The sequence below is a fragment of the Salmo salar genome, chromosome ssa18 (genome assembly GCF_905237065.1).
Source record: "Salmo salar chromosome ssa18, Ssal_v3.1, whole genome shotgun sequence".
In the NCBI taxonomy this organism is placed as follows: Eukaryota; Metazoa; Chordata; class Actinopteri; order Salmoniformes; family Salmonidae; genus Salmo; species Salmo salar.
In genome coordinates, this window is record NC_059459.1 from 8,039,238 (window position 1) to 8,066,157 (window position 26,920).

At 43.3% G+C, this 26,920-nt stretch overlaps 1 protein-coding gene across 6 annotated transcripts; it reads right to left on the bottom strand.

Moving 5' to 3' along the window:
* Nucleotides 1–698: 698 nt before the first annotated feature.
* LOC100380334 (eukaryotic translation initiation factor 3, subunit A) lies at nucleotides 699–26,920 on the bottom strand. 6 transcript variants are annotated; one of them, XM_045700439.1, is made up of 23 exons: nucleotides 26,725–26,920; nucleotides 23,483–23,673; nucleotides 20,782–20,918; nucleotides 20,148–20,311; nucleotides 17,105–17,304; nucleotides 16,061–16,269; nucleotides 15,733–15,904; nucleotides 15,352–15,456; nucleotides 15,046–15,144; nucleotides 14,354–14,470; nucleotides 13,785–13,970; nucleotides 13,108–13,455; nucleotides 10,774–10,878; nucleotides 10,517–10,630; nucleotides 5,894–6,016; nucleotides 5,489–5,642; nucleotides 3,572–3,771; nucleotides 2,977–3,065; nucleotides 2,859–2,876; nucleotides 2,297–2,718; nucleotides 1,915–2,065; nucleotides 1,543–1,730; nucleotides 699–1,247 (listed from the first exon to the last, which is right to left on the bottom strand). In XM_045700439.1, the coding sequence occupies exons 1-23, from the start codon at nucleotides 26,771–26,773 to the stop codon at nucleotides 1,036–1,038; spliced, it is 3,753 nt and encodes a 1,250-aa protein (XP_045556395.1). In that variant the 5' UTR covers nucleotides 26,774–26,920; the 3' UTR covers nucleotides 699–1,035.

Below are 26,920 nucleotides of genomic sequence, written 5' to 3' on the forward strand. Positions count from 1 at the left end.
AGCCCCCATTAATCACAGACACATGGTTTATCTACGGATGCAGAATAGACAAACAAAAACTGAACACAAATATAAACGCAACATCAACAATTTCAAAGATTTTAACTGAGTTACAGTTCATATAAGGAAATCAGTCAATTGAAATAAATTCATTAGGCCCGAATCTATGGATTTCACATGCATGGGCAGGGGAGCAGCCATGGGTGGGCCTGGGAAGGCATAAAGGCCCACCCACTGGGGAGCCAGGCCCAGCCTCCTCAGACGATCCCACAGGTGAAGAAGCCGGATGTGGAGGTCCTGGGCTGGCGTGGTTGCACGTGGTCTGTGGTTGTGAGGCCGGTTGGACGTACTGTCAAATTCTCTAAAACGACGTTGGAGGCAGTTTATGGTACAGAAATGAATATTAAATTCTCTGGCAACAGCTCTGGTGGACATTCCTGCAGTCAGCACGCCAATTGCACGCTCCTTCGAAACTTGAGATATCTGTGGCATTGTGTTGTGTGCACCTTTTAAAAGTGGCCCTTTGTCCGAAGGACAAGGTGCACCTATGTAATGATCATCCTGTTTAATCAGCTTCTTGATATGCTACACCCGTCAGGTAGATAGATTATCTTTGCAAAGGATAAATGCTCACTAAGATGGATGTTAACACATTTGTGCCCCAAAAAATTTAGCGAAATAAGCTTTTTGTGCATATGTAAAATGTCTGGGATTTTTTATTTCAGGTCATGAAACATGGGACCAACACTTTACATGTTGCGTTTATATTCTCGCACAGTGTAGATACTCTTAAGAATGCACATCAAAATGGGAATCAACTACTTTTTAGGTTAAGAAGCAACTTTAACAAAATTCATTGGCAATAGAGATAGTTGTTGATGAGATGACACATTTGATTTAACAATTAAACAGCTTTGCTATGCCAGTTTTCATCAGCTTATGCCAAGGTTAAACCACTAGGAGGCTGGCGGCAATAAGGGGTACATTAGCCATTGCGGGGCCATTTTGAAGCAGATGCTTAGAGAGAGGGTGGACTCAGCGGCGGGCCACAGTGGTCCAGCCGTCATCGTCGGTCTCGTCGGTGGTCTTATTAGAGCGACCAGCGTTCTCTTTGTCTTTCTCGGAGCGCCAGGAGCTCTTCTCTCCGTCCTCTTCACGCTCACCCTCTCTGGGTCTGGGAGGAGTCGGACGTTCCTCTTTACGCTCCTCACGCTTGTCATCACCTGCACGGCGCCAGGAGCCGCCTCCTGTGTGCACAGAACCCCGTCTCGTTAGGGGATGGCATCTTAACTCTAAGTGTTGTTTAAAAATACCTCCTCCAGATTGGAAATACCACCACAGGTCAGGGGTTACAGTAGTCTTGATTTTCATGGTACAAGCAATGAATGATAGTATTGCTGCAGTAACAGGTTGATGCTTGATCCTGGTTGACGCTTGCAATAAATACAGAGAAAGTGGGGACACCTGCTGGCTAAATAGTTTAAAATTAAAGCTTTATAGCAAAACTTGAAATGTGTCTGCAGAGGACTGAGCTCGTCTTACCTTCTTCAGGCTCTCTGCTGGGTGGGGGGCGTTCACGGTCATCCCTGCGATCAGGTCGCTCTCGACGGATAGGAGGGCGGTCCTCACGGGCAGGCTCTTCCTGACGAACAGAGTCTCTCCAGCTTTTCTTGGGCGCCTCATCAGCACCTGGCCTTCTCCAGGCACCACCACCTCCACCACCCTCCTCCCTGAAAACAGAGGTCCCCATTACTCCACAAAAAAACCAACACCTTGCCATAACACATGTATGCTACTTTATTTTCACAATATCAGTGAAACCATCCACCCGTTTAGGGCCACTCCTGATCATATGGTATATGAGCCTCCATATCACAGTAGTGCCGTTTGTAGTCCACATACTGTGTGTCTGACCTGGGTGGGCGGCGCTCTGGGAAGCGTTCGCTCTCCTGTTTATCCTCTCTCTCCTCCCTCTCGCCCTCTTCGTCCTCCTTGCGGCCGCCACCTTCGCGGGGTGGACCCCAGCTCTCCTCGCGGGCCTTTTCCCTCTCACGCCAGCCACCACCTGAAGCAGACACCAGAGCAACTGCCCATGATCCAGCACAACGTGTGAAAAGAACTGGCAACAGTTGCCACTACACACACATTCACTATTGGAAGTTCAATACAGAATTACAGGAGAACAAGTACAAGGGCGCTTTCAACAACAACACACTTACTACACAAGACAAACATGCAACCACATCAATTCAATGATCCATATTTGGAACAGATTAAATGAAAAACGCATCCATACCGGGCCGAACAGCGGGCTTCCATGGCTTGTCGTCACGGGGCCCTCCCCTCTCGTCATCTCCCCCTCTCCTGGGGCCCCAGGTGTCATCATCAGCCCCGCGCCTGGGGCCCCTGGACTCGTCCATGCCTCTGCGGGGGCCGTCATCAAAACCACGCCTGGGGCCATCATCGAAGCCTCTGCGGGGACCGCGGTCCTCGTCCCCTCCCCTTCTGGGACCACGGTCATCATCCCCAAAGGTTCTCCTCGGTGGACGGTCTTCATCCATGCCTCTGCGCAGGGGGCGGTCGTCATCCCCGAAGCCCCTGCGCGGCGGTCCACGGTCATCGTCTCCGCCACGGCGAGGGCCGTCTCCTCCTCTCCTGAAGGGTGGCTCTCGGTCTCTGTCCTCGCCGACATCCTCGCGGCCCTCGGCTCTCCAGTCCCTAGGGAGACAGAGCGAACGCACAGCACAGTTATAAGACAGATAGGGACATGTCACTTTAAACAGTGAACACAAACATACAAAGTACTTTAAACCAGATAAAATACTTAAAATGTGCAAACTGAATGAAATCCCACTCACTTAGCCTGTACGGTGACACTATAGAGAATAATAAACCAGTTTTTGATCAGTGAACTCAAAATTATTTTTAACCAGATGAAGAGCTTCAAAAATACATTCTGAATGAAATCACACTCACTTATCAGGCACGGGGCGACGCCTCTCTGATTCAACCTCGGTACGTCTCCTCCATCCTCCTCCTCCCTCCTCCTTCTCAGCGCCCCAGTCCTGGAGAGGAAAAGAGTGTCCAACACTGAGTGGCGGGTTTCATTACCTTTACAACATAATTATGATCATTTTATCCTACTCAATATACCTTTATCTAAGCTCATTTTTAAGTTAACAGGGTACTAAGTCGACAGGGTGAAGGACTACATTCATTTCGCATTCTACACCCAAAGTGTCAAGACACTTCACACTGTGAAGGGGAAAATAGCTGTATTTTACTTTCAGACGGGTGCCTGTGCTCGTTGCTCTCAGTTCGCCGGTGAAATAGAAGTGCATTTCATTTCATGTCGCTCTTGAGCGATCAATGGAGGAGAATCATCACTGAGCAAACAAAACTTTGAAGTGACTTTGGGTCCATTAGAAGCGCTACATAAAACCCATTTATTAATATTACATATTGATATTAACACCCCTTTAAAGGGAGTCATCTTTGACTCAACAGGCAAAGTGAGGCTGTGTGAAAGTGCTCTGGGAGGAGATGTTGACGGGGATGTGTAGTAGGCTACCTTGGTTTCTCCTCTGGGTTTCTCCTCGGATCTAGCAGGGGTCTTCATCTCCTCCTCCCTGCGGCGCTCGCGCTCCTCGATCTCCTGCTGCCGGGCGCGCTGCTTCCTCTCCTGCTCCTCCAGTTTGGCAAGGCGCTCCTGGTACACTGCCTCCTCTGCCTCGCGCGCCTCCTGCTCGATGCGCTCGCGCTCCTCGCGCTCTGCAACAACACATGGATAATACGTAGAACACAGGATCACTGAAGACTATGGGGCAAGCGTCACATTGGACACCCAGATGAACAAACTCCAACCAAAAACCACATTGGACCCAAAATCTAACCTACCTAAATCTGTGTGCATAACTCAAGTTTTTGCACACATCTTCAACTGACATCAATTAAACTATTTTACCAAGGCCTAAAACTAACACCTGCCAAATGCGGGTAGATTTTGGCATTGGAGGGTAAGACGTCTATTTCACCAGCCATGTTGGTGGCAGGTCAGGGCTCCACAGTGAGAGCGTTTCACTCGCATCTGTGACTAAAAATAGTCAAATATGATCACATTTATAGTAAAATAAATGCTGCAGTAGCTGTTTTCAAAGTATTTCCGCTGTTTTGTTTCATAGCTGGAAAATGAATCGCACAAAGCGATTACAAATCCTATATAGCCTATTCCACCTCGTGATGTACCACCGCCAAGCTATGGGCTGTGTGCACGTGAAAAGCTGAGGGAAAGATTCATTTTTAGAAGCGTTGCACACAGGCATAAAAGTGGGTCTAATTTACTTGAATCGAAAGTCTACTGAAGTTAGACATTGTCCTTGTGTTTCTTGGTTATTTCCATTGTTTTGTTCACAAGCTAGGTTGTTTTTCTATATTTTAGTTTAAACTGCTAGGGAAACGATAACGCTTCTACTAGTCAGACTCAATCTCACAGGCAAACATGACGAGTCATGTTACCACGGTAACCTCCCGTCCTTAAAGTGTCCGGTAAACATTTTTGCCTCATCTGTGATATTTTGGTTAAAAGACAGGTCCCATTTAAAAACAATTAAACAATATACCACATTTTTTCTTACTAGTACCGTAAATTCCGGACTATAAGCCGAAACTTTTTTCCCAGGCTTTGAACCTCGCGGCTTAAACAATGACGCGGCTAATATATGGATTTTTCCCGCTTTCAATTTTTTTTTCTACAACAAAAACACATTCTGTGACGTGCTCAGTTTTTTGGCGGGATGAAGCTTTCATTAGACCAATGAAATTGCCGAACGGGTTAAGGTCAAACGCTCTCAAACTTCCCATCATTCTGATTACGGTAGTCATTTTGTCACCCTCATCATGGCAAAGACACGGAGAAATGCATAAGATGCAGCTTTCAAGTTGAAGACGATTGATCTGGCTGTTGGAAAAGGAAATAGAGCTGAGTCGATGATAAGACGTTGGAAACAGCAGCGTGAGGTATTGACTCAGTGCAAAAAGACAACTAAAGCTTACTGCTAATTTTTTATTTTTTGTTACAAGCCGTGTTTCGTTAAAGCCTGTGTAAAGTTCATTTGTTTCAATGTACCGGTAGACACCTGCGGCTTATAGACATGTGCGGCTTATTTATGTGAAAAAAAAAATAATATTAAATTCAGTGGGTGCGGCTTATATTCAGGTGAGCTTAATAGTCCGGAAATTACGGTAATACATTTATTGTGTTAGAAACATTACAAAACATTCTCATCTGTTTATTTTGGTGTTTTGTTGGTGTGATTTTAGTGAAAAAATTATATTTTGGCTGGTAAAAAAATCGAACTCGTTGGTAGATTTTTAAATGCCCTGTAATGCCAAACCTTTAAGAGAAACTCAGAGGACTAGATCTAAGTTAATTTGACAGTCATTCTATAGATCAAGTCATCTCTGGACCTGAGAGGTAACTCTGAGGTACCTTTCTTGAGCTGCTCCTCATGGATGCGCTGGGCCTCCTCCTCCTTATTGCGGTAGAAGGTGTTGCGACGGTCCTCCTTGCGGTGGATCTTCCTCTCCTCTCGACGCTTCGTCCTCTCCTCCACCAGGCGCTCCTGGAACTGTTTCAGTTTTTCCTTGGAAGGTAAGAAGAACAAAGACATTTTAGGCCAACGCTTTCAACTCATAACATTCTTACTGAGGTGTGTTCTTAATATGATGAAAAACAGCACCAGCAAAATAACTTATGGTGGAACACCATTGACACTGGTATTACTTTTGTTTGGTTATTCCTGCTTTCTTAGTAGCAATTGATAATAGCTCTTTAATGTCATTGCCAATGGGCTTATAGAATCTGTGGTTTCATGCATGTTCAAATGGTGTTTACCTCGTAGATGAAGCTGCGGGCGTCGGTTATTTTGCCCACAAAGTTCTCCTTGTCCTGCATCATTCTTGACATCCTCTGTTTGTGCTCCAAGGCCTTCTCACGATCCACCTTCATGTTGCTGATCTACAACACATGGACCATAATCATTGACCATTGCGTAACCACATTCTTTTTTTTTTATTAGACAAAAAACATGGACCAGTCAGCCTGACATCACTAGAGTGCTCAGTTCATGCATCCTATCTATGATGGCTTTCGGGCTGACACCATTTAGTCAACTGGTCGATTTGGTTGATAGTCTGTTGGTCGACCGAGATTTCTTTAGTCGAGCAGTTGCTAAAATAAAAATACCATGGTGTACAAGACATGTCTGATTTGCACCTGTCTGAGATGACTGATCCATTGTGGAGGCCGTGGGGGTGGCACAGTCCATCAGTCTAAGACATGTGCTACTGAAATTGTATATGGTTATATTACATAAGAACAATGGTGCAACACTAATAAATATATGATTATTTTATAACAAAATGCGCTCTCCCGCGTTGGATAGTGGTCACTGTGCGCGGATCAGAAACACATCAGTGCGCTGTTGAATTGAGGCCCTTTTCCTAGACCATGTTGCTATGTGCATAATATCAAAGTTAACCAGCATATCGGTGATTAGAACAATGCAGCGGCGGCAGCAGCAGAATGAGGAGATGAGAAAACAGCCCTTGCCTTATTGTCTACGAAAACCCCCAACTTAATTAGGTCTATAATCAATAGCCTAACTGTTAAAGGTGCCTGGCATTATGAATCATCAATATATCTACAGAAATAAGACAGATCCTGCTTCCGTTGCCTGTTTGTTTGTTTAATAGTCTACTGATTTCGTAAGCCAAAAACCTCAAGCAACGGCATGGCATTTCAAGTAAACAATTACACCATTTAAAAAATATATATAAAAAAAAATGTACACTTTTTTTCCTTAGTCTCTCTGGTATTATTTATAAATTGTGGTTTACACTGCTCCAAATTGTCCGAAAAATTATATTTATAATAATAACGCTCCTTTTTCTTTATCTACTTTTTCTTGTTATTACTATTATGATCATAAGTAATGTCATTATCATCAGTAGGCTTAGTACAGCAGCCTTGTGTAACCACCATTGAGCTGCAGGCCTAAGAATGTATCCAGTTTAGTCTTAATACCGTAACTTACTTAAGCCTATATTTCAATACTTATATAGGCTACTGCATCAATCAATAAGTCATAAATCATTTATGTCATCACAAAGCATAGGAGTCATTCTTGATTTGAAATGCAATCAAGCATTTAAATGTTTATTTTAAAACTAAGTGAGCCTTGAATAATTAGCTTAAACAATAAATAAATAGTTAAATTTCAGAAATTGCATTCATGAATGAATGCAACTGTTTTTAGTCTTTGCTGTAATAAAGGCTTAGCAAAAAAATGTTACAACAGACTCTCTGGTACGCCTATAATTTATTCAGTGTTGTTTACATTGTTCCAAACGGTCAGAGAAATTATATTGTAATCTACACAGCACCTGTTTGGCACACATAATATGCACGCAGTGCTTGCTCCTTACCTTCTTTTTCTTGATCTCCAATATTTTCCACAACTAGTCAAATTTATTCCACATAGCTGACTTTCCCTTTACCTCCTGAGCAACCAGAAAACATTCCCCCGTTTCGAGTTTATTTTTCACATCCTCTGCATCCATTTTGCTGTCACATGTGTTACGGTGTTCTGAGTTTGTTATAACCAATTTGACTATGATACGCTATAGGTCAGGCCCTATTGTGCCCTATTTGGATGGGATTATTTTTACTGGGGGAGGTTGGGTAATGTAATTATGTGCACAAGCACAAAACATCACATCTGTAATTTTTGTCCCGTCCAAATCTGCCATGTCAGTAATTTTTACATGGCAGGAAAGTAACGATTCCAGGCAGAATAGCCTCTGATAATACTAGTCCCGTGCTAATCGACATACCTGTCTTTTGAGAGAAATGCCTGAGTTTGACAGATGTTGCTCGCGATTTAACCTGTTAGGGCTAGGGGGCAGTATTTGCACGGCTGGATAAAAAAAATGTACCCGATTTAATCTGGTTACTAATCCTACCCAGTAACTAGAATATGCATATACTTATTATATATGGATAGAAAACACTCTAAAGTTTCTAAAACTGTTTGAATGGTGTCTGTGAGTATAACAGAACTCATTTGGCAGGCAAAACCCTGAGACATTTTCTGACAGGAAGTGGATACCTGATGTGTTGTATTACCTTTAAACCTATCCCATTGAAAAACACAGGGGCTGAGGAATATTTTGGCACTTCCTATTGCTTCCACTAGATGTCACCAGCCTTTACAAAGTGTTTTGAGTCTTCTGGAGGGAGATCTGACCGAACAAGAGCCATGGAACGATGATGGCCCATTAGACACCTGGCGCGCGAGTTCATGTTGGGTACCCTCGTTCCAATACGTTATAAAAGAGTATGCATTCGTCCACCTTGAATATTATTCATGTTCTGGTTAAAAAGGCCCTAATGATTTATGCTATACAACGTTTGACATGTTTGAACGAACGTAAATATATTTTTTCCCCTCGTTCATGACGAGAAGTCCGGCTGGCTTAGATCATGTGCTAACAAGACGGAGATTTTTGGACATAAATGATGAGCTTTTTTGAACAAAACTACATTCGTTATGGACCTGTGATACCTGGAAGTGACATCTGATGAAGAGAATCAAAGGTAATGGATTATTTACATAGTATTTTCGATTTTAGATCTCCCCAACATGACGTCTAGTCTGTATCGCAACGCGTATTTTTCTGGGCGCAGTGCTCAGATTATTGCAAAGTGTGATTTCCCAGTAAGGTTATTTTTAAATCTGGCAAGTTGATTGCGTTCAAGAGATGTAAATCTATAATTCTTTAAATGACAATATAATATTTTACCAATGTTTTCTAATTTTAATTATTTAATTTGTGGTGTTGACTTGACTGCCGGTTATTGGAGGGAAACGATTTCCTCAACATCAATGCCATAGTAAAACGCTGTTTTTGGATATAAATATGAACTTGATAGAACTAAAAATGCATGCATTGTCTAACATAATGTCCTAGGAGTGTCATCTGATGGAGATTGTAAAAGGTTAGTGCATCATTTTAGCTGGTTTTATGGTTTTGGTGACCCTGTCTTTGAATTGACAAAACATTACACACAACTCTTGTAAATGTACTGTCCTAACATACTCTAAATTTATGCTTTCGCCGTAAAACCTTTTTGAAATCGTAAAACGTGGTTAGATTAAGGAGATGTTTATCTTTCAAAGGGTGTAAAATAGTTGTATGTTTGAAAAATTTGAATTTTGACATTTATTTGGATTCAAATTTGCCGCTCTTGAAATGCACCTGCTGTTGATGGAGTGCACCACGGGGGGGACGCTAGAGTCCCACCTAGCCCATAGAGGTTAAACAAGAAAACAATAACTGATTCGATAAATGTGCATAAGCTATATATGAATGGTCTACATGTAGCCCATCAACAGTGAATGCTTTTGTTTATATGTTTTGTGCGTATGAATTGAAAATTGCCAAATGCATCAGTAAAACATTTTGAGGCTATTTAATGCAACCCTTTCTGTTAATAGATCACAAAGCAGCAGCATACAACTGACCTAAACGCTTGGAAATGCTAACTTAAGTTTCTCATCCGTAGCCTTAAAACACATCTCAAGTTGTAATTGCACTGTTTAGCTCACACCTGAAGGCTGGGGGGCATTTAGGACATACTGCGGATCGCTAAAATATCCTAATGATTATGATCACACTTCCTCAATTGAAATGTTATGGCGACACTATACCAAAGACAGTTTGATGTGGTTTAGAAACTTCGGAAGCAAGCTCGAGTTATCAGTGTGGCTCTATCTTCACGCCTAGAATAAAAACCTCCAAGCTTTAGTCATAATTGTCGATTTACATAACAAATAATCATAATTACAGGGGGCAGTTTGGGAAAAAACTAATCCCGTCCGAATCATCCTCCGGAATAGAGTAATAATTACATAACCAACATTCTCTAGTAATACTAGTCCCATGTGAATAAGTCTTTGGTCACATGCGTGTGATTCATACATGTGTCACGTAAAGACAGCAAGGGTTGAGGGAATAGGGAATGTTTTTCCTACATTTCGATAACTTCTCAGTCAGAAATAGCTGTAATTATGTTGCAGCTTCAGCAACACGGAGAGCGCGATAAACACGTTGATGTTCTGTGGTGGTCGCTGCAGCAGGGAGGAGAGAGAGACAACGGGTGCTAGTCACACAGTCATTCGCTGTCTGAGCCCGGCCAAGCACAATCAAATCAATTGCTGGTCGGACTCCCTCTAGTCATTTGTGTGTCTTAATTATTTAACTAAAAAGAGTGTGATTAAAGCATCAGACAAGCTCAGTGAATATAGTCGATTTGATTAAAACACATAGGATGTGTCAGTATATGGAAAAATACACTTTTTAAGAACAGACAACTTGGGGGGTTGGGGACAGCCCTAGATGGCTTTGTGTTTAGGATTTACAAAGGCACAGACACTGAAGAAATATATTGCCATACCCTCTCCTCCTCTTGGAGCTCCCATAACTCCATGTCTTTGACACGCTGCTCCTCATAGGCCTTCTTGATCAAGGGGATCTCCTCCAGACGTTTGGCACGCTCAAAGTAGTCAATCTGCAAGGACCAGTCCACACATGAAACAATGTTGAGTGAGTCATTTTCCCCCCCTAGTAGAGGTCTTTACGTATCACGTGTTTGTGTAACAGGCAAGACAGAAAACATGGAATCGCCTAATTTGCTGAAAATTCTGTCTTCACCTTTTTCTCCTGGTTCTTCAGGCGGTCCTGAAGTTCTCGCTTCTCCTTCTCCAGCTGCTCCACCTGCTTGGACATGATGAAGTCAGGGTCCAGGTCCTCAAGGTTCTGTGCAGAGGGTGGTTAAGAGTTAATTTCATCATTGTACAGCCACACTTCTTTTCCAAAGCCCATTCTAGATTGTATCTACATTCCAGGTTTACACTTATGGTACTGATATAGGTATGACCCACTGGGAAAAAAACTTGTCTTAACATCATTGACATAGAATTAGAATACTAGAATAAACAGTAACCTTCTTATGATGATATAAAGGTCAGCCATTTTGGTCACGGAGTTGGGCAATGATGGTTTTCCAGATGTGTTTATATTGTGTAAAATAATGAATTTTAAGAATTAACCTGCACTGTATGTTTGTTAGATAGCAAGCCAGCTTGAGAGGACTGATTCCATTCATTTGCCAAATTAACAGCCAATAAGCCAACATTCCATTCAAACAATGATGTCAACACAGCCATACTGGCTGAAATGAGTCAGTTGATGATAGGATTTAGACTAGTTGTAAATGCAACTAGTACTGATATGGTATCATATACACTGAGCAAAAATATAAATGCAACATGTAAAGTGTTGGTCCCATGTTTCATGAGCTGAAAAAAAAAAATCCAGAAATGTTCCATATGCACAACAAGCTTATTTCGCTCAAATATTGCACACAAATTTGTTTACACCTGTGTTAGTGAGCATTTTGGGATGCTCTGGATCAACGTGTTCCAGTTCCTGCCAACATCCTGAAACTACAGCCATTGAAGATGAGTGGGACAACATTCCACAGGACACAATCAACAGCCTCATCAACTCTATGCGAAGGAGATGTGTCGCACTGCATGAGGCAAATGGTGGTCACACAAGATACTGACTGGTTTTCTGATTAACACTTTTTTTTTTTAAGGTATCTGTGACCAACAGATGCATATGTGTCTTCCCAGTCATGGGGGGCTGTGCTCACCAGCATGGATGCAGATTTGGGCCTAAGGAATTTATTTCAATTGACTGATTTCCTTATATGAACTGTAGAATCTTTGAAATTGTTGCATACTGCGTTTATATTGTTGTTCAGTATAATAGCACTCACAGCTTTCCAAGACATTTATGATGTTACATATAGAGGCTATTTAAACAGAAAATCGGTATAAAACCAGTATTGTACCTTCCTAATATTGAGTTGCACACCCTCTTTTTTGCCCTCAGAACAGCCTCAACTCAGCAGGGCATGGACTCTACAAGGTGTCGAAAGCGTTCCACAGGACTCCATGGCTTCCCACAGTTGTGGCTGGATGTCCTTTGGGTGGTGGACCATTCTTGATACACACGGGAAACTGCGGAGGGTTAAAAACCCAGCAGCGTTGCAGTTCATGACACAAACCAGTGCGCCTGGCACCTACTACCGTACCCCGTTCAAAGGCACTTGAATCTTTTCTCTTGCCCATTCATCTTCTGAATGGCACACATACACAATCCATGTCAACTGTCTCAAGGCTTCAAAATCCTTCTTTAACCTGTCTCCTCCCCTTCATCTACACTGACTGAAGTGGATTTAACAAAGTGACATCAATAAGGGATCATAGCTTTCACCTGGATTCACCTGGCCAGTCTGTGTCAAGGAAAGAACAGTTGTCCTTAATGTTATGTACACTCAGGGTATTTATAATTATATGACAATATTTTAGGTTGACTCTAACTATTACATAACATGCCTTACTTTTATTTTCCTGCATAAGTAAAATCTGGATTATGCCTCTACTGCCCTTCATTCCAATTAGACTGGTTTGGATTTCTCCCTGACCAATATGGCTGACATTGTCACCCCATTCAGGAACTTTGAGGGTTAATGACATAGCCCCTCTAGTAATCTAAAGATGCACTATTCAGAAATCGCTCCTCCATTTCCTAGTTGCTAAAATTCTAATAGTTTGCCTAATTTCTGTTTATATGACAAAACAAGCAAGTAGTGTCGAGAATCATTGTACTATCTAAACCGCTGTGAAATATATTTTCCATAACCCAAAATATTGTGTTTTCAGCTGATGTATAAAACCGAAAGTAAAAGACGCAAAAACGAAACAATGGAAGCAGAGAAATAGCACACATAACATAGATCTACCGATTCTTAGACTTGCTTTCAATGAAAATGACAGATCTATAACACACATTTCTATGTGAATTTGGTCCTGTCAATCAAAAAGTTACATATTGCAGCTTTAATAGGATCTCTAAGGTTAATATGTTTGATGAGTGGCATAATGTACAGCTTATTTGAGCTTATGTGTAGTTTACCTCTATATCGAAGTATTTGAACGCCTTGGCTCCCAGCTCTGTCTTCTTGATCTGCTCCAGCCGCTCGCGCACCGTCTTCTTCTTGATCTGCTCGTGCTCCTGCATGATGCGCTCCTTCTCGCGCTCCTTGGCCTCCTGGCGCAGGCGCTCCTCTTCCGCTTTGCGCACCTTCTGCAGCTCCGCCTCGCGTTGTTCCAGCTCCTCCTTCTCCCGCTGGATGTTGAGGTTCTCTAGGCGCTCCTTGCGCTCCTCGATGGTCTGCCGGCGGGCCAGGATGCGCTGGTGCTCCTTGCGGCCATTCTTCAGGTAGGCAGTGATGGCCAGATGGCTTTGCTCCTCACGCTCTTGCTGGAAATGGTAGACAAGAGGGTAAATGAGTGAGAGACAGGGACAGGTTTGTTTGAGCGAGAATGAAATGGAGCAGTAGAGATTGTGCATGAATGGGGGTTTCATGCGGTATCATTGTGAATTGGTGCTGTGTTTGTATGTATATGCATGGAACAATACATACAGTATTGGCCCTGAATACCATAGAATAATTTATGGAATGTGCATCGGGGATGATAGAAAAGCAAGTCTTGATATTTGATCAGGGAGGACAGCGACATTGTCGACTTGACGTTTTTAGGGCTAGCAGCCCATATCCAAATGCTATCACGACAGGGGGCTGTGCTCACCAGCATGGATGCAGGCTTTATGACCTGGATCGCCTTGGCCAAGGATGACGACATGGCTGTCAGCTGGTTCCTGATCTGCGCAGAGGGCATGTTCTGCAGGAACGGCCCCACAGGAGAGTCCTCTTTGGTTGAGTAGTTCAGGTCTGAACCAAAGCTCAGGTTTCGAGTGGTGTGGTCAATTCGAACCTAGAACAGACATTTCCAAAATGTTTTTCACGTGTACCATTCTCACTGGAGGCTGCTGAGGGGAGAACGGCTCATAATAATGGCCGGAAGGGAGCAAATGGAATGGCAAACACCTGGAAACCATGTTTTTGATGTATTTGATACAATTCCGCGGCAGTCATTAACACAAGCCCGCTCTCCCCAACTAAGGTGCCACCAACCTCCTGTGACCATTCTGTGTAATATAAACAGAAGTGTTCATCTTTTAGTTGTGGAAATACTGACTGAATTCAAAGTGTATCGGTATGAAAACACAAAAATGGATTAAGTTGAAAAGTCCACTTTGTATGACTTTGCACAGAGAATCTCATCGTTTCAGGCAAAATCCATGTCCAGTACTCTACCTGCAGATCGCAGTGTCTGGCAGCATCCACAATGGAGCGCTCCAACTGGAAGGCATCCACAAATGGAACTAGGGAGGCCAGACGGCTGAACTCAATGCTCTGATAGATTTGCGCCACCTAATATCCCAATAGAATAAACAGTGTTCAGTGATTAGCTCATAGGACCACAACTTACATACAATACATGACATGTGTTACAAAGCATTTTGTTACAGTGACAACATGCATTACACACTATAGCAGGGATGGGCAACGTCTTGAGGCTCGAGGGCCATATTAGGACTGCGGTTTTGTTGTTGTTGACCATTTTGTTAGTCAAAACCAATTTGTGGGCTGGAAAAAGGGCAGTTATTTTAAAATACATAGAACGTATGAAGAAGTTTTAATGTACCTATCAGGTTTTAGACGTTCAAATGTAGCCTCAAATAGTTTTTTAATCCCAATCCCCCCCTTCCCTTTTTTATTTATTAACTAAATCTATTGTGGGCGGCATTTAATCGTCTCGCGGGCCTCCTGGTGCCCATCCCTGCACTATAGAGTTACGACAAGGACAACAGACATGGTTAATAACAAAGTTAAATGACATTTTATTTGATTAGTTATTGTTTGACAAATATTCGTGACGTGTAACTACGAGTGAGATTAACAGACCATCAAGTATAAGGGCCTAAGAAAAATGAGCAATAAGTCACCTGCTGCAGCAGCCTGAGGATGGTGTTACTCTGCAGGTGGGGAACATACTGCTGGAGGTCCGCCTCTTTCTCCGACTGGTCTCTCACCCAGTTCAACACCTAACAGGAAGAGGGGTGGGGCCAGTCAATACCACAGATTTAAAAAAACGAAATGGTAAATGAATCAGCCGTGTAACAAATAGCTGTCGTTATTAGAGGAATTGTGTGTATGCATTGTACACTGTGTATTGTTTTTTGTACAGTTGCAAGTCAAATTGCCCAATGTCTCGACACTATAGCTTTTCTGAATCTGAATTCAAATGTTACCTTTGCTACTCTTCCGCTCAGCTTCAGTGGGTGGAAGTCCATCTCCAGCCAATTGTACAGCTCCTTCACTTCAGGTACAATGTACTGCAGCAAATTGAACCTCACCTGAAGGTAAACACAACACACACATAGCACTCAGTGAACAACCCCCAACAAAAGCAACAGCAGTTGCTTACCGTGTTTGTTTTCATTTTCAATTATGTAGCAAACGTATCTGTACGTGTTGTTCACAAGAATAAAACAAGTCGAGCACTAAAATACAAACTCCTAACGTTGTCTGACATATCGGACATTCTGTCACCTGCCTCTTATACCCAGCCTGCTCACAAACAGAAATCCCCATGGTTATTTCTATACTGTTCCATGCATGCGTGTATATACCATGTCATTGATGAGGCTCTGGCGGGTCGGGGGGGACTGCAGGCCCAGTAGTGTGGCCAGCCTGCGGTGTTTCTCCACGATGATGCCATCCATGTCCAACAGGCGGGCGATGTCCGTGCGCTCCGGGGTGATGGGAATGGACAGGGTGGCCAGGAGGACCCTTGTGGACATCCTGAGGAAGCGAGAGAAAAGAGAGCCGTAAGCACCTGCCTGACCTGCAACCTCGGATCTACCTGTCAAACGTTGACTTGCGAATGACCGTTCTAGTAATTATATTTCTACGTGCCACATATTCCAGCAGAGACTGGTAAGGACTGGGCTAGCATACCTCTGCATCTCCTCCTGGGTGAGGTTCTTGCGCATCTCCCTGGAGAGGTGGTAAAGGCGGTGGAGGGTGCAAGCGTGGAACAGGGCGTTCCCAGACTTCCAAAACACGGTGGAAACCTTGTTGTAGTAGTTGGCCATAAGTTGAGGCTTGGGGGGCTTCTTGGAAAGGGCGAAGAGACCATGGATGTCTTCCACAGCCTTGAAAGCTTCCTGTAAAAATCAAAAATCTAATTTCACCATTCATAACACATAAAATCAATGTTCGTAATAAAATGTAGATAAAAAAGGGCGTATTGAAAAAATAAAATGGACGATGAAGTATTCTTCTCCCAGATGCAACAGTTACAATACTGCAAGCTAATTATATATGCAGTGATGGAACTCAAGGCTTTTGGGCACTGGCCGGGCTAGTAGACTGGCTAAGATGGTACTAGCCCAGTTTATATAGTGGTATATACGAGGTAAGCGCCCAGCAGATATAGACCTTTGTATTTGCTTTGAAATTGGAAAACAGATAAGTCAGAGTCAGGCATAAAAACATATTGGAAAACCTCTCGTTCCCGGAACATTACACAATGTTAAAATTAGGTTGTAACAACTATTTGTTTGTGTCAGTTTTAGTTCTTCTTGGTGGGGGGGGTGTTACGTTTGCAAAAAAATATATATATTTTCTTTGTTGCTAGCTACCGACAACTATTCACACACAGCTGTCAAACGCAACAATGTTCCCTTGGCAACCAAACTAAGCTTGTGTGTGTGTATCTGTTTACCCGCCGCTGAAGGCAGAGGATCGAGGCTAATGGTCTACTCGCATGTCAATCAACTACACTGTAGCTAGCTACGTCAACGTGAACATTCGCCAGACGCCAGCTGAGTAGAATTCGACTTTTAAGGTGGAGTTGTTGTTGTAGAGCATTTTAACACATGTGCAAATCACAGCGGTTTATAAAACACCTTAAAATGAGTTTCCCTCGCTCTCTGAAAAACACTTGCCTCAGTCAAGCAGGCGAGCTTCATTTCCATCCCTGCATATATGACATCATACCTGCCAGAGCTCCATGGCGATGGCACTGTCCAGCTGCACCAGGCGTGTTTCCAGGTGCATAGACTGGCTCTCAGGGTTGTTCAGGTTGATGGCTGTGCTCTGGTTGTGGTGGCGCTGGATCTGACCCAGATGCATGCGTAGATTGTCGCACAGCTTCCGGAACTCTGCCTTACGGATGTACTGAAGGCAGAACTTGAAAGCTGTGGAGCACATCAGGATATGGTTAGGATGCAGAGCAATATATATATTTTTTAATTTACATCAACGTTTAGAACACTGACAGTTGTTGACTTTAGCTTGAATTATGAACCATAATAACTAGTGATGCACATTTTTGGCCGATACCGATATCCAATATTTTCTTTGCCCCAAAAAAACGATACAGATAACTGATATTTAAACATTTTGCAGCCTTTTAAGCATTCTAGTACAGTTAAATAGTTAACACACACGCAGCGGTCTAAGGCACTGCATCTCAGTGCAAGAGGCATCACTACAGTCCCTGGTTCGAATCCAGGCTGTATCACATCCAACTGTGATTGGGAGTCCCATACGGCGACGCACAGTTGGCCCAGCGTCACCCGGGCCGTCATTGAAAATAAGAATGTGCTCTTAACTGACTTGCCTAGTTAAATAAAGTACACACACACACACACACACACACACACACACGCTTTTATGTATGTCCCCATTACCAGTAAAACATAATGAAATCCTATTTCCTTCACTTACTTGCTGTGCTGTTTCATGTTCATTTGTTCAGTCGTTTCATTCTAAACCAGGATTTCTATGGAACGCCGTTTGGGTCTTTGCGTGTCAAATAAGATACATGTCAAATAACACGACATAATCTGTTTCAGTAGCTATAGTTAGCTAACTATATAGCTAGGTGTCATCATCTAAAATAACCCTAATTTATAAGACACTTCTTATTTGATTAATGGTGGTCGGACCCATCTATGTGAAGCTAGCCATAATAAGGATTAGCCACAATAGTGGACTTTGCGGTTAGCCTTCAAAATAAAAGTATGGCATAATTCTACTCTGTATTCATTTGCATCACTGTCAATTAAATACTTTTATTTTGAAGGCAAACCGCAAATTCCACTATTGTGCCTAATCCTTATTGTGGCTAGCTTCACAACACATAACCCGGTCCGGTCGAGCGTCACTAGCCCAATGAAGCCAGCTGGCTGCTTTTAACGTTAGCTTTGGGCAACAGGGTTAAGTAGCTGGCTAGCTATTTATTTTCATGAACTGAAGTTCAATTTCAATAGGTGAATAACAAGTGGCAACATAGCTAATACTTACTCACAAGGATTCCTAAATCATTGCTAAGAATAATGAAAATGATTGCAGTTTCTACTGGTCATTGTTTTCAGGCTGGTTGTATTGGTGCTAGCTAGGTACCAAGCTAAAGCTGGCAAACCCAGAAGTTGCGGTCGAACAAATGATGCTTTATTACCAACGCGGTATTGTAAACACATAGTTCGTCGCCGGTGTTTTCTTATTTGCAGACTTTTTTGTCCAGCTTTGACTGTGCTACTGTATCGTTTTTGACACGCAAAGACCCAAACGGCGTTCCATAGTATGTATGTCGTGAAGCTAATAGCAGTGACGCTACTACTTTGTAACTTCGGTAGGGCAACATCTGAAAAATAGCGCACTTGGTAGTGTGTACCGGTGCTCCCAGTTGGCGAAAACCAACATCCCCAACGACAGAGAACGGTTGATTGTCAAGGGCAATGAATTCCATTATCTTGGCATTAATGGATTTCTCCTTTGAGTTGTCTCGCTGAAATTGTATTTCTCTTTCAAATGACTGCTCGACTTGTTGATTGCTCGATCCACACAGCAGACATTGTGTGGGCTAGGTTAGGAATGCTGTGTGGCACGTGTAGCGCAACATTTTACGTGGCGTTATTACGTCATGTACCTACGTTACATAGGTATGCACGGTAGCTTTGACATCGGTTTTTAACACGGTGTTAAACTAGACATCGGGCCGATCCCGATGTTGGCATTTTTAGCTGATATCGTCCGATTCCGATATGTTCACCGATATATCGTGCATCCTTAATAATAACACTTCATACTGTGATATGGTTACAGAGTGTGAGTAAACCTAACTTTAGGAAAAAAACTAGGTCACAGCATACTACACTTACGCATCTCAGACTAATATATATTTCTAATAACAAGATTGTTAGATAATATCAAACCTACACTCAGACCAGGCACGGGTATGAAATGATTATGTTATTTTCAAATCCAATCTTTTTGGGCTTACTAATATCCCCCCCCCCAACCGTCCTCTCTGACAAAAATCTGCAGCGGCTGAATCTAGTTACCAAGCCCTCATGTACATCATCCGTGTGGGAAATGAACACCGGCCACATGTGGGTAGATTTTGGCATTGACGGAGGAGAATGACTATTTCACCAGCCACGTTGGCGTGTGGTCGCACAGCATTTTGGGGGAAAATAAATAAATCCAAAGCCCAAATGTAGAAGTTTAAAGGAGCAGCTGAACATTTCTGTCTCCACCTACATTACTCAAATATTTGGGTAGGTTGTGCTTGATTGAACATGGAACACTCCAGAAACTTTTATTCATGAGCTTTATGTCATTCCTTATCATTAAAACACTCAAATAATTGCATTGTGCTCCTAAATAGACGTATGTACTCATTGTAAAAAAATGTCAGCGTTAGAGCCCTGAAGTAATAATAATAAATAAGACTCATCACTTGATTTGTGATGTTCAGTTGTAGAAACTATGTCTGTTTTACTATTGTATCTAAATGACTGGTTAAAAGGCTCCGGTCACAAAAATTCAACTGAGCAATAATACCACATTACTTCTTACTAGTAATACATTTCTTGTTTTAGAAACATTACAAAAGCATGTTAATCCGCTTTTTGTTATTTTTGGTGTAATTAGTTGGGATTTCTTTTCTCCAGCTATCTGCCACAGTGACTGTTGGACCAAAAAGTTCATTTCCCACCCTGGACATCATGTTTAATATTCAGATTGTGCTCACCTTGTTGGGCAATGTCATGGTATAGGCGCTCCACCTTGGAGTTGTTACGCAGCAGGTCCAGGCATTGGCGGTAGGATTCCCACAGAAATTTCACCCAGGGAGTGAGCAGCAGACGGTCTGTACGATCCTGGGTGTCTTCACCACTCACAGCACTCAGAAGTACACTAGGATCACACAGGAAGTTATGCATCAAAACTTGAGCTCACAGAACTGCACCGTCAACATTGTGGGGGTGGCAGGTAGCCTGGCGGGTAGGTGCTTTGGGCCAGTAACCGAAAGGTTGCTGGATCGAATCCCCGAGCTGACAAGGTACAAAATCTGTCGTTCTGCCCCTGAGCAAGGCAGTTAACCCACTGTTCCCCGGGCGCTGAAGACTTGGGTGTCGATTAAGGCATCCCCCCACACCTCTCTGATTCAGAGTGGTTGGGTTAAATGCGGAAGACACATTTCAGTGTGTCCACCACTTGGAATGGTTTACAGCAGAGGTGAAGCATGACTGTTAGCATGGTTACCACCATTAAAGGTAGTAACATTAAGTGTGCAGACAGTCCAATATATCTGAATTATAGTATCAGCCCATCACAAAGTTTTAATAGCCCCATACCTCAAAGCAATTTCCTGGTTAAATAAATACCTCTCAGGAGTCTGGATGTTGTCAAGGTCCTCAATGTCCAGGACCATCTGCTGCGACTCCCCCTTGGCGGTCTCTGTCTTCTCCTCGGCCAACTTCAGGTAGGCTCGAACCACATCCTCGAGGGATTTGATGTTCACCTACATCACGAAATAGAGGCTCATGCTTAAAGGCCCAGTGTAGTCAAAAACTAGATTTCCCTGTTTGTAATATACACTGCTCAAAAAAATTAAGGGAACACTTAAACAACACAATGTAACTCCAACTCAATCACACTTCTGTGAAATCAAACTGTCCACTTAGGAAGCAACACTGATTGACAATACATTTCACATGCTGTTGTGCAAATGGAATAGACAGCAGGTGGAAATTATAGGCCATTAGCAAGACACCCCCAATAAAGGAGTGGTTCTGCAGGTGGGGACCACAGACCACTTCTCAGTTCCTATGCTTCCTGGCGGATGTTTTGGTCACTTTTGAATGCTGGCGGTGCTTTCACTCTAGTGGTAGCATGAGACGGAGTCTACAACCCACACAAGTGGCTCAGGTAGTGCAGCTCATCCAGGATGGCACATCAATGCGAGCTGTGGCAAGAAGGTTTGCTGTGTCTGTCAGCGTAGTGTCCAGAGCATGGAGGCGCTATCAGGAGACAGGCCAGTACATCAGGAGACGTGGAGGAGGCCGTAGGAGGGCAACAACCCAGCAGCAGGACCGCTACCTCCGCCTTTGTGCAAGGAGGAGCAGGAGAAGCACTGCCAGAGCCCTGCAAAATGACCTCCAGCAGGCCACAAATGTGCATGTGTCTGCTCAAACGGTCAGAAACAGACTCCATGAGGGTGGTATGAGGGCCCGACGTCCACAGGTGGGGGTTGTGCTTACAGCCCAACACCGTGCAGGACGTTTGGCATTTGCCAGAGAACACCAAGATTGGCAAATTCGCCACTGGCGCCCTCTGCTCTTCACAGATGAAAGCAGGTTCACACTGAGCACGTGACAGACGTGACAGAGTCTGGAGACGCCGTGGAGAACGTTCTGCTGCCTGCAACATCCTCCAGCATGACCGGTATGGCGATGGGTCAGTCATGGTGTGGGGTGGCATTTCTTTGGGGGGCCGCACAGCCCTCCATGTGCTTGCCAGAGGTAGCCTGACTGCCATTAGGTACCGAGATGAGATCCTCAGACCCCTTGTGAGACCGTATGCTGGTGCGGTTGGCCCTGGGTTCCTCCTAATGCAAGACAATGCTAGACCTCATGTGGCTGGAGTGTGTCAGCAGTTCCTGCAAGAGGAAGGCATTGATGCTATGGACTGGCCCGCCCGTTCCCCAGACCTGAATCCAATTGAGCACATCTGGGACATCATGTCTCGCTCCATCCACCAACGCCACGTTGCACCACAGACTGTCCAGGAGTTGGCGGATGCTTTAGTCCAGGTCTGGGAGGAGCTCCACTTCATCAGGAGCATGCCCAGGTGTTGTAGGGAGGTCATACAGGCACGTGGAGGCCACACACACTACTGAGCCTCATTTTGACTTGTTTTAAGGACATTACATCAAAGTTGGATCAGCCTGTAGTGTGGTTTTCCACTTTAATTTTGAGTGTGACTCCAAATCCAGACCTCCATGGGTTGATAAATTGGACTTCCATTGATTATTTTTGTGTGATTTTGTTGTCAGCACATTCAACTATGTAAAGAAAAAAGTATTTAATAAGATTATTTCTTTCATTCAGATCTAGGATGTGTTGTTTAAGTGTTCCCTTTATTTTTTTGAGCAGTATATATACACAGTACCAGTCAAAAGTTTGGACACACCTACTCATTCCAGGGTTTTTCTTTATTTGACCTGGCCTCCACAATCACCTGTCTCAAACCAATTGAGATGGTTTGGGATGAGTTGGACCGCAGAGTGAAGGAAAAGAGGCCAACAAGTGCTCAGCATATGTGGGAACTCCTTCAAGACTGTTGGAAAAGCATTCCTCATGAAGCTGGTTGAGAGAATGCCACGAGTGTGCAAAGCTGTCATCAAGGCAAAGGGTGGCTACTTTGAAGAATCTCAAATATAAAATATATTTAGTAAAATACTTTTTTGGTTACTACATGATTCCATATGTGTTATTTCATAGTTTTGATGTCTTCATTATTATTCTGCAATGTATAAAATAGTAAAAATAAAGGAAATCCCTTGAATGAGTAGGTGTGCCCAAACTTTTGACTGGTACTGTATAAAATGAGGTTGGAATAATACTGTGAAAATTATGATAGTTCTCTTTTAGTGTAAGAGCTGATTGAAAAGACCGCCTGAAATATCAGCCTGTTTTGGTGGGGTGGAGTTTTGGCCTGGCTGGTAGCATCACCAGGCAGTAAATTAGTTAATAGACCAATATAGACCAATAAGAAAGAGTTCCAAACCTTTCTGCCAATAACAGGTAGTTTTCAGTTTTCCAATCCCCACTCAGACCACTCCCTGACAGTCCAATCAAAAGTATTGCTTGAGAAATTGCTCTTGCTAAGAATCTGTTTCTTTTTGACCATTTTAATTGAAAACAATCACAGTAAGATATTTAATTGTTACCCAGAAATGATTTGATATTGAGATAAAAACGTCTGCATTGGACCTTTAACTCCGGCAGGTGAGTGACTAAGTAGGATCAATAGTATCCAACATTTAGGGTTATCAAAGAGAGGGCTGGGTGTGCTTCCACTGACCTGCTGGCAGATGTTCTTGTACTGGTAGAGACCCTCCTTTGCCAGGTGGCTCTTGCGCAGGTCAACACAGAGCTCCAGGTACTTGACCATGATGGGCTCGTGGATCTTCTGCCATGTTCGATGCTTTTTGCTCTTGATGACATCGTACAAAACATCCAAAGCTGGCTGCTTTTTGCCAACCTCCAAGAACTCTGTACAAACACAGCAAATTACATGAAAATGGAGGCAAACAGCATAATAGTTTGGAAGGTGAGTCAGTTGCTACTAACATGTATATTCATGGGACACCAAATGGATTAAAAAACGATCTGATAGTTGAAGGTAGAGCTATCAACCTAACCATTTAGCTAGCTACTCCCTAGCCTTTGAAAACCTGTCTTATTATACGTAGTGTTTTCAGCATTTAGCTTCCCCCATGGTTGGCTGCGTGTGAACTACAAGTCCGACGTTCTGTTTTAAAGTTTAGAAACGTCAAAACCATTGCCTGCAAAACAAACAAAAAATATACACTTACTGTACCAGTTTTGCACAGATCAATACGCTATATGCCTCCAGTTGACAAACTATACTTCTTCCCCAGTTACGCTTACACACGTGTTAAGACCGCGCTAGATAGCTAATTGGCACTGGTGACCACCTATATCTTCCATCTGTCTTCCTTAAACAAGCTCTGTAACATGGAGATACGGCCGTGTGGTTATACTAATAGCTGATTTATGCTTGATCCGACAATGCTGTCCGGAGGCTCCGTATGGAGGGTATGACCCAATTGCAGAGCCTCCGGAGGCTTGCGGAGGCCAAATCGAGCTCCATAAGGCGATGCCGTGCGACTCCCAAATTATTTAATAGTGCGGAGGGATCTGTATAGGTCCGCATTGACATGATTGGTTGATGGTAGTAGTGTGCGGGAGGTCCTGTATAAACACAAAAACTCACTTCCTTGACAACAGCTCTGCTCTGGGAAGCGCAAGAAGTAACCCTACAAAAAGGTGTGTAGTCATTTAACCTTTTTTTTGTTTTTAGTTTCTCACTGATATGAAAGACACTTTTCTTATGTTTCCAAAACTGTACCGTATGCGATGTGTTTTAAAGTTCAAAACGAGCGTAGGGGCTCTTAACAAAAGATCCCCGACCAGAACATACTATCATCAGAGGCGCTAAAGCAGTTAGCGTCTATGAATGGGGTAGTTACTCCCCAAACCAGCTATATGTTGACTAACAACGACTATTGGTACTACTATGCGACAATATAATTGCAAGATGTGTCAAGTGACTCATTAATCCTAATTAAAGGTGACTAACTAGCTAGCTAGCTACTGCAATTGATAGACAATCTTAGTATGGCCTTGTTTTGGTGATGCAATCTTTATTTTATTCAACCTTTATTTAACTAGGCAAGTCAAGAACAAATTCTTATTTACAATGACGGCCTACCACGGCCAAACCCTAACCTGGACGACGCTGGGCCAATTGTGCGCCGCCCTATGGGACTCCCAATCACGGCCGGTTACGATACAGCCTGGAATCGAACCAGGGTCTGAAGTGACGCCTCTAGAACTGAGATGAGCTTAGACCGCCGCGCCACTCAGGAGCCCCAAGACAATTCTAAAAAAACATGAACCAGCAACACTTGTTGCTTTTCAGTTGATAGTTCCCGATTGGCGCAGTGGTGGCAAAATACATTTCGAAATCTTTGTTATTCAATTATTGCACAACACACTGCTCAGCGCGCCAACAAGCGTCTGCGTTGCAAAGGGCTAAAATAGAAGTCCTTTCTACTTCTGACGCAGATCACGCTGCAAGTCCTGCCTTTCCCATCTCCTCATGGGTTTATAGAAGCAGGTACCCACATGCCATCTCCTCATTGGTTATACCCAAGTGGGTGACTGAAAGACGAACGAGGTCAGTGGTGGTAATGCACCTAATTTATGAAAGTTGCCAATCGCAATATAAAGTCAAGAGAAGAAAAGGCCTGGAAGGAAGAGGGATGACTAAAAACGATTCGTTTTATGTGTGGATTAATTGGCAGTGTAGAGGACATTCTGCATTTCAGGTAAAATAACAACTCAATATTTATATCACAGGACAAATTAGCTAGCAACAGCAAGCTAGCTAAATGGGGCAAATTAGCTAGCAAGTGCAAGCTAACTAGCTAAATTTCCATAAATGTTTAATTCTTTTCGACCTGTCTCCAAATTAATCTAATTGGTTCAGAGTTTGTTTTGATATTTTAACCTGCCTGTTGTGATCGCGTATGTGTTAAACACGGAACCCAAACCAGCTGTGCGCATGCGCCATCGTGCATAAATGTATTTTGTCCCTCTACACCATCTTCTTTCAAGCACCCACGTGGGTATAACCAATGAGGAGATGGCACGTGGGTACCTGCTTCTATAAACCAATGAGGAGATGGGAAAGGCAGGACTTTCAGCTTGATCTGAGTCAGAAATAGAAAGGACTTCTATTTTAGCAACGCAGACGCGCATGAGCAGTGTGGGTGCAATAATTGAATAACATAGATTTCTACATTTATTTTGCAACGCTCGCGTGTAGTCAGAAGGCACTGCAGTCCCTGGTTCCAATCCAGACTGCATCATATCCGGCTGTGATTGGGAGTCCCATAAGGCGACGCACAATTGGCCCAGCGTCGTCCGGGTTTGGTCGTCATTGTAAATAAGAATTTGCTCTTAACTGACTTGCCTAGTTAAATAAAGGTTAAATGTAAAAAAAAATTATAGTCAACTAACGTTACATGTGGCTAAACCGATTAGTTACGGACATCAAAGCGAGTTGGACAAGTTGCTCACTGTGCCACTACTAGTTAGCCGCTCACTATCTCAGCTTGATGATGACGGGATATGTTATCCCTTCAGGGCTAGGATGTGCTGATGTTTAAATGTATCTATGTGAGTGTGAGCTAAGATGGCAGGTACTTTTTTGATGTCAGTGAGACAATCTGATAACTAGTGCGATTTTCGATTTCAAGCTGCTAATCTTGCTGAATTGGCAGGGCCATGACACATTTAACGTCATTATGGGTGGTGGAACCCTAACTCTAAGGCCTAGTGACACGGGTGGCCTGAATGAGCGTATACTTGAAACATGGCTTCCCCGCCATGCGTAGCTAGCTGTTACGTTAACCATGGCAAGCCAACAATGAATACACATAACTTTGGCTGGCTGGCTAGCTAGCTATCTAGCTAGCAAGCGATGACATCTAGGAAATTAACCTTTACACTCACCATTTGCTCGTTTGAGAGCATTCTCCGGTCGTTGGAAATATGCCGGCATTTTATGGCCTTGCTCGCGGAATGAAGAGAAGGTTGGTTTAGGTGAATTTTACTAATTTCACCGGTCCATCCGAGCCAGGCATTCACCCACTCTACAAGCTCCTGGGAAAGGAATTAACCTCGTGAGCTGGGTTGCCAGGTTCGAGAA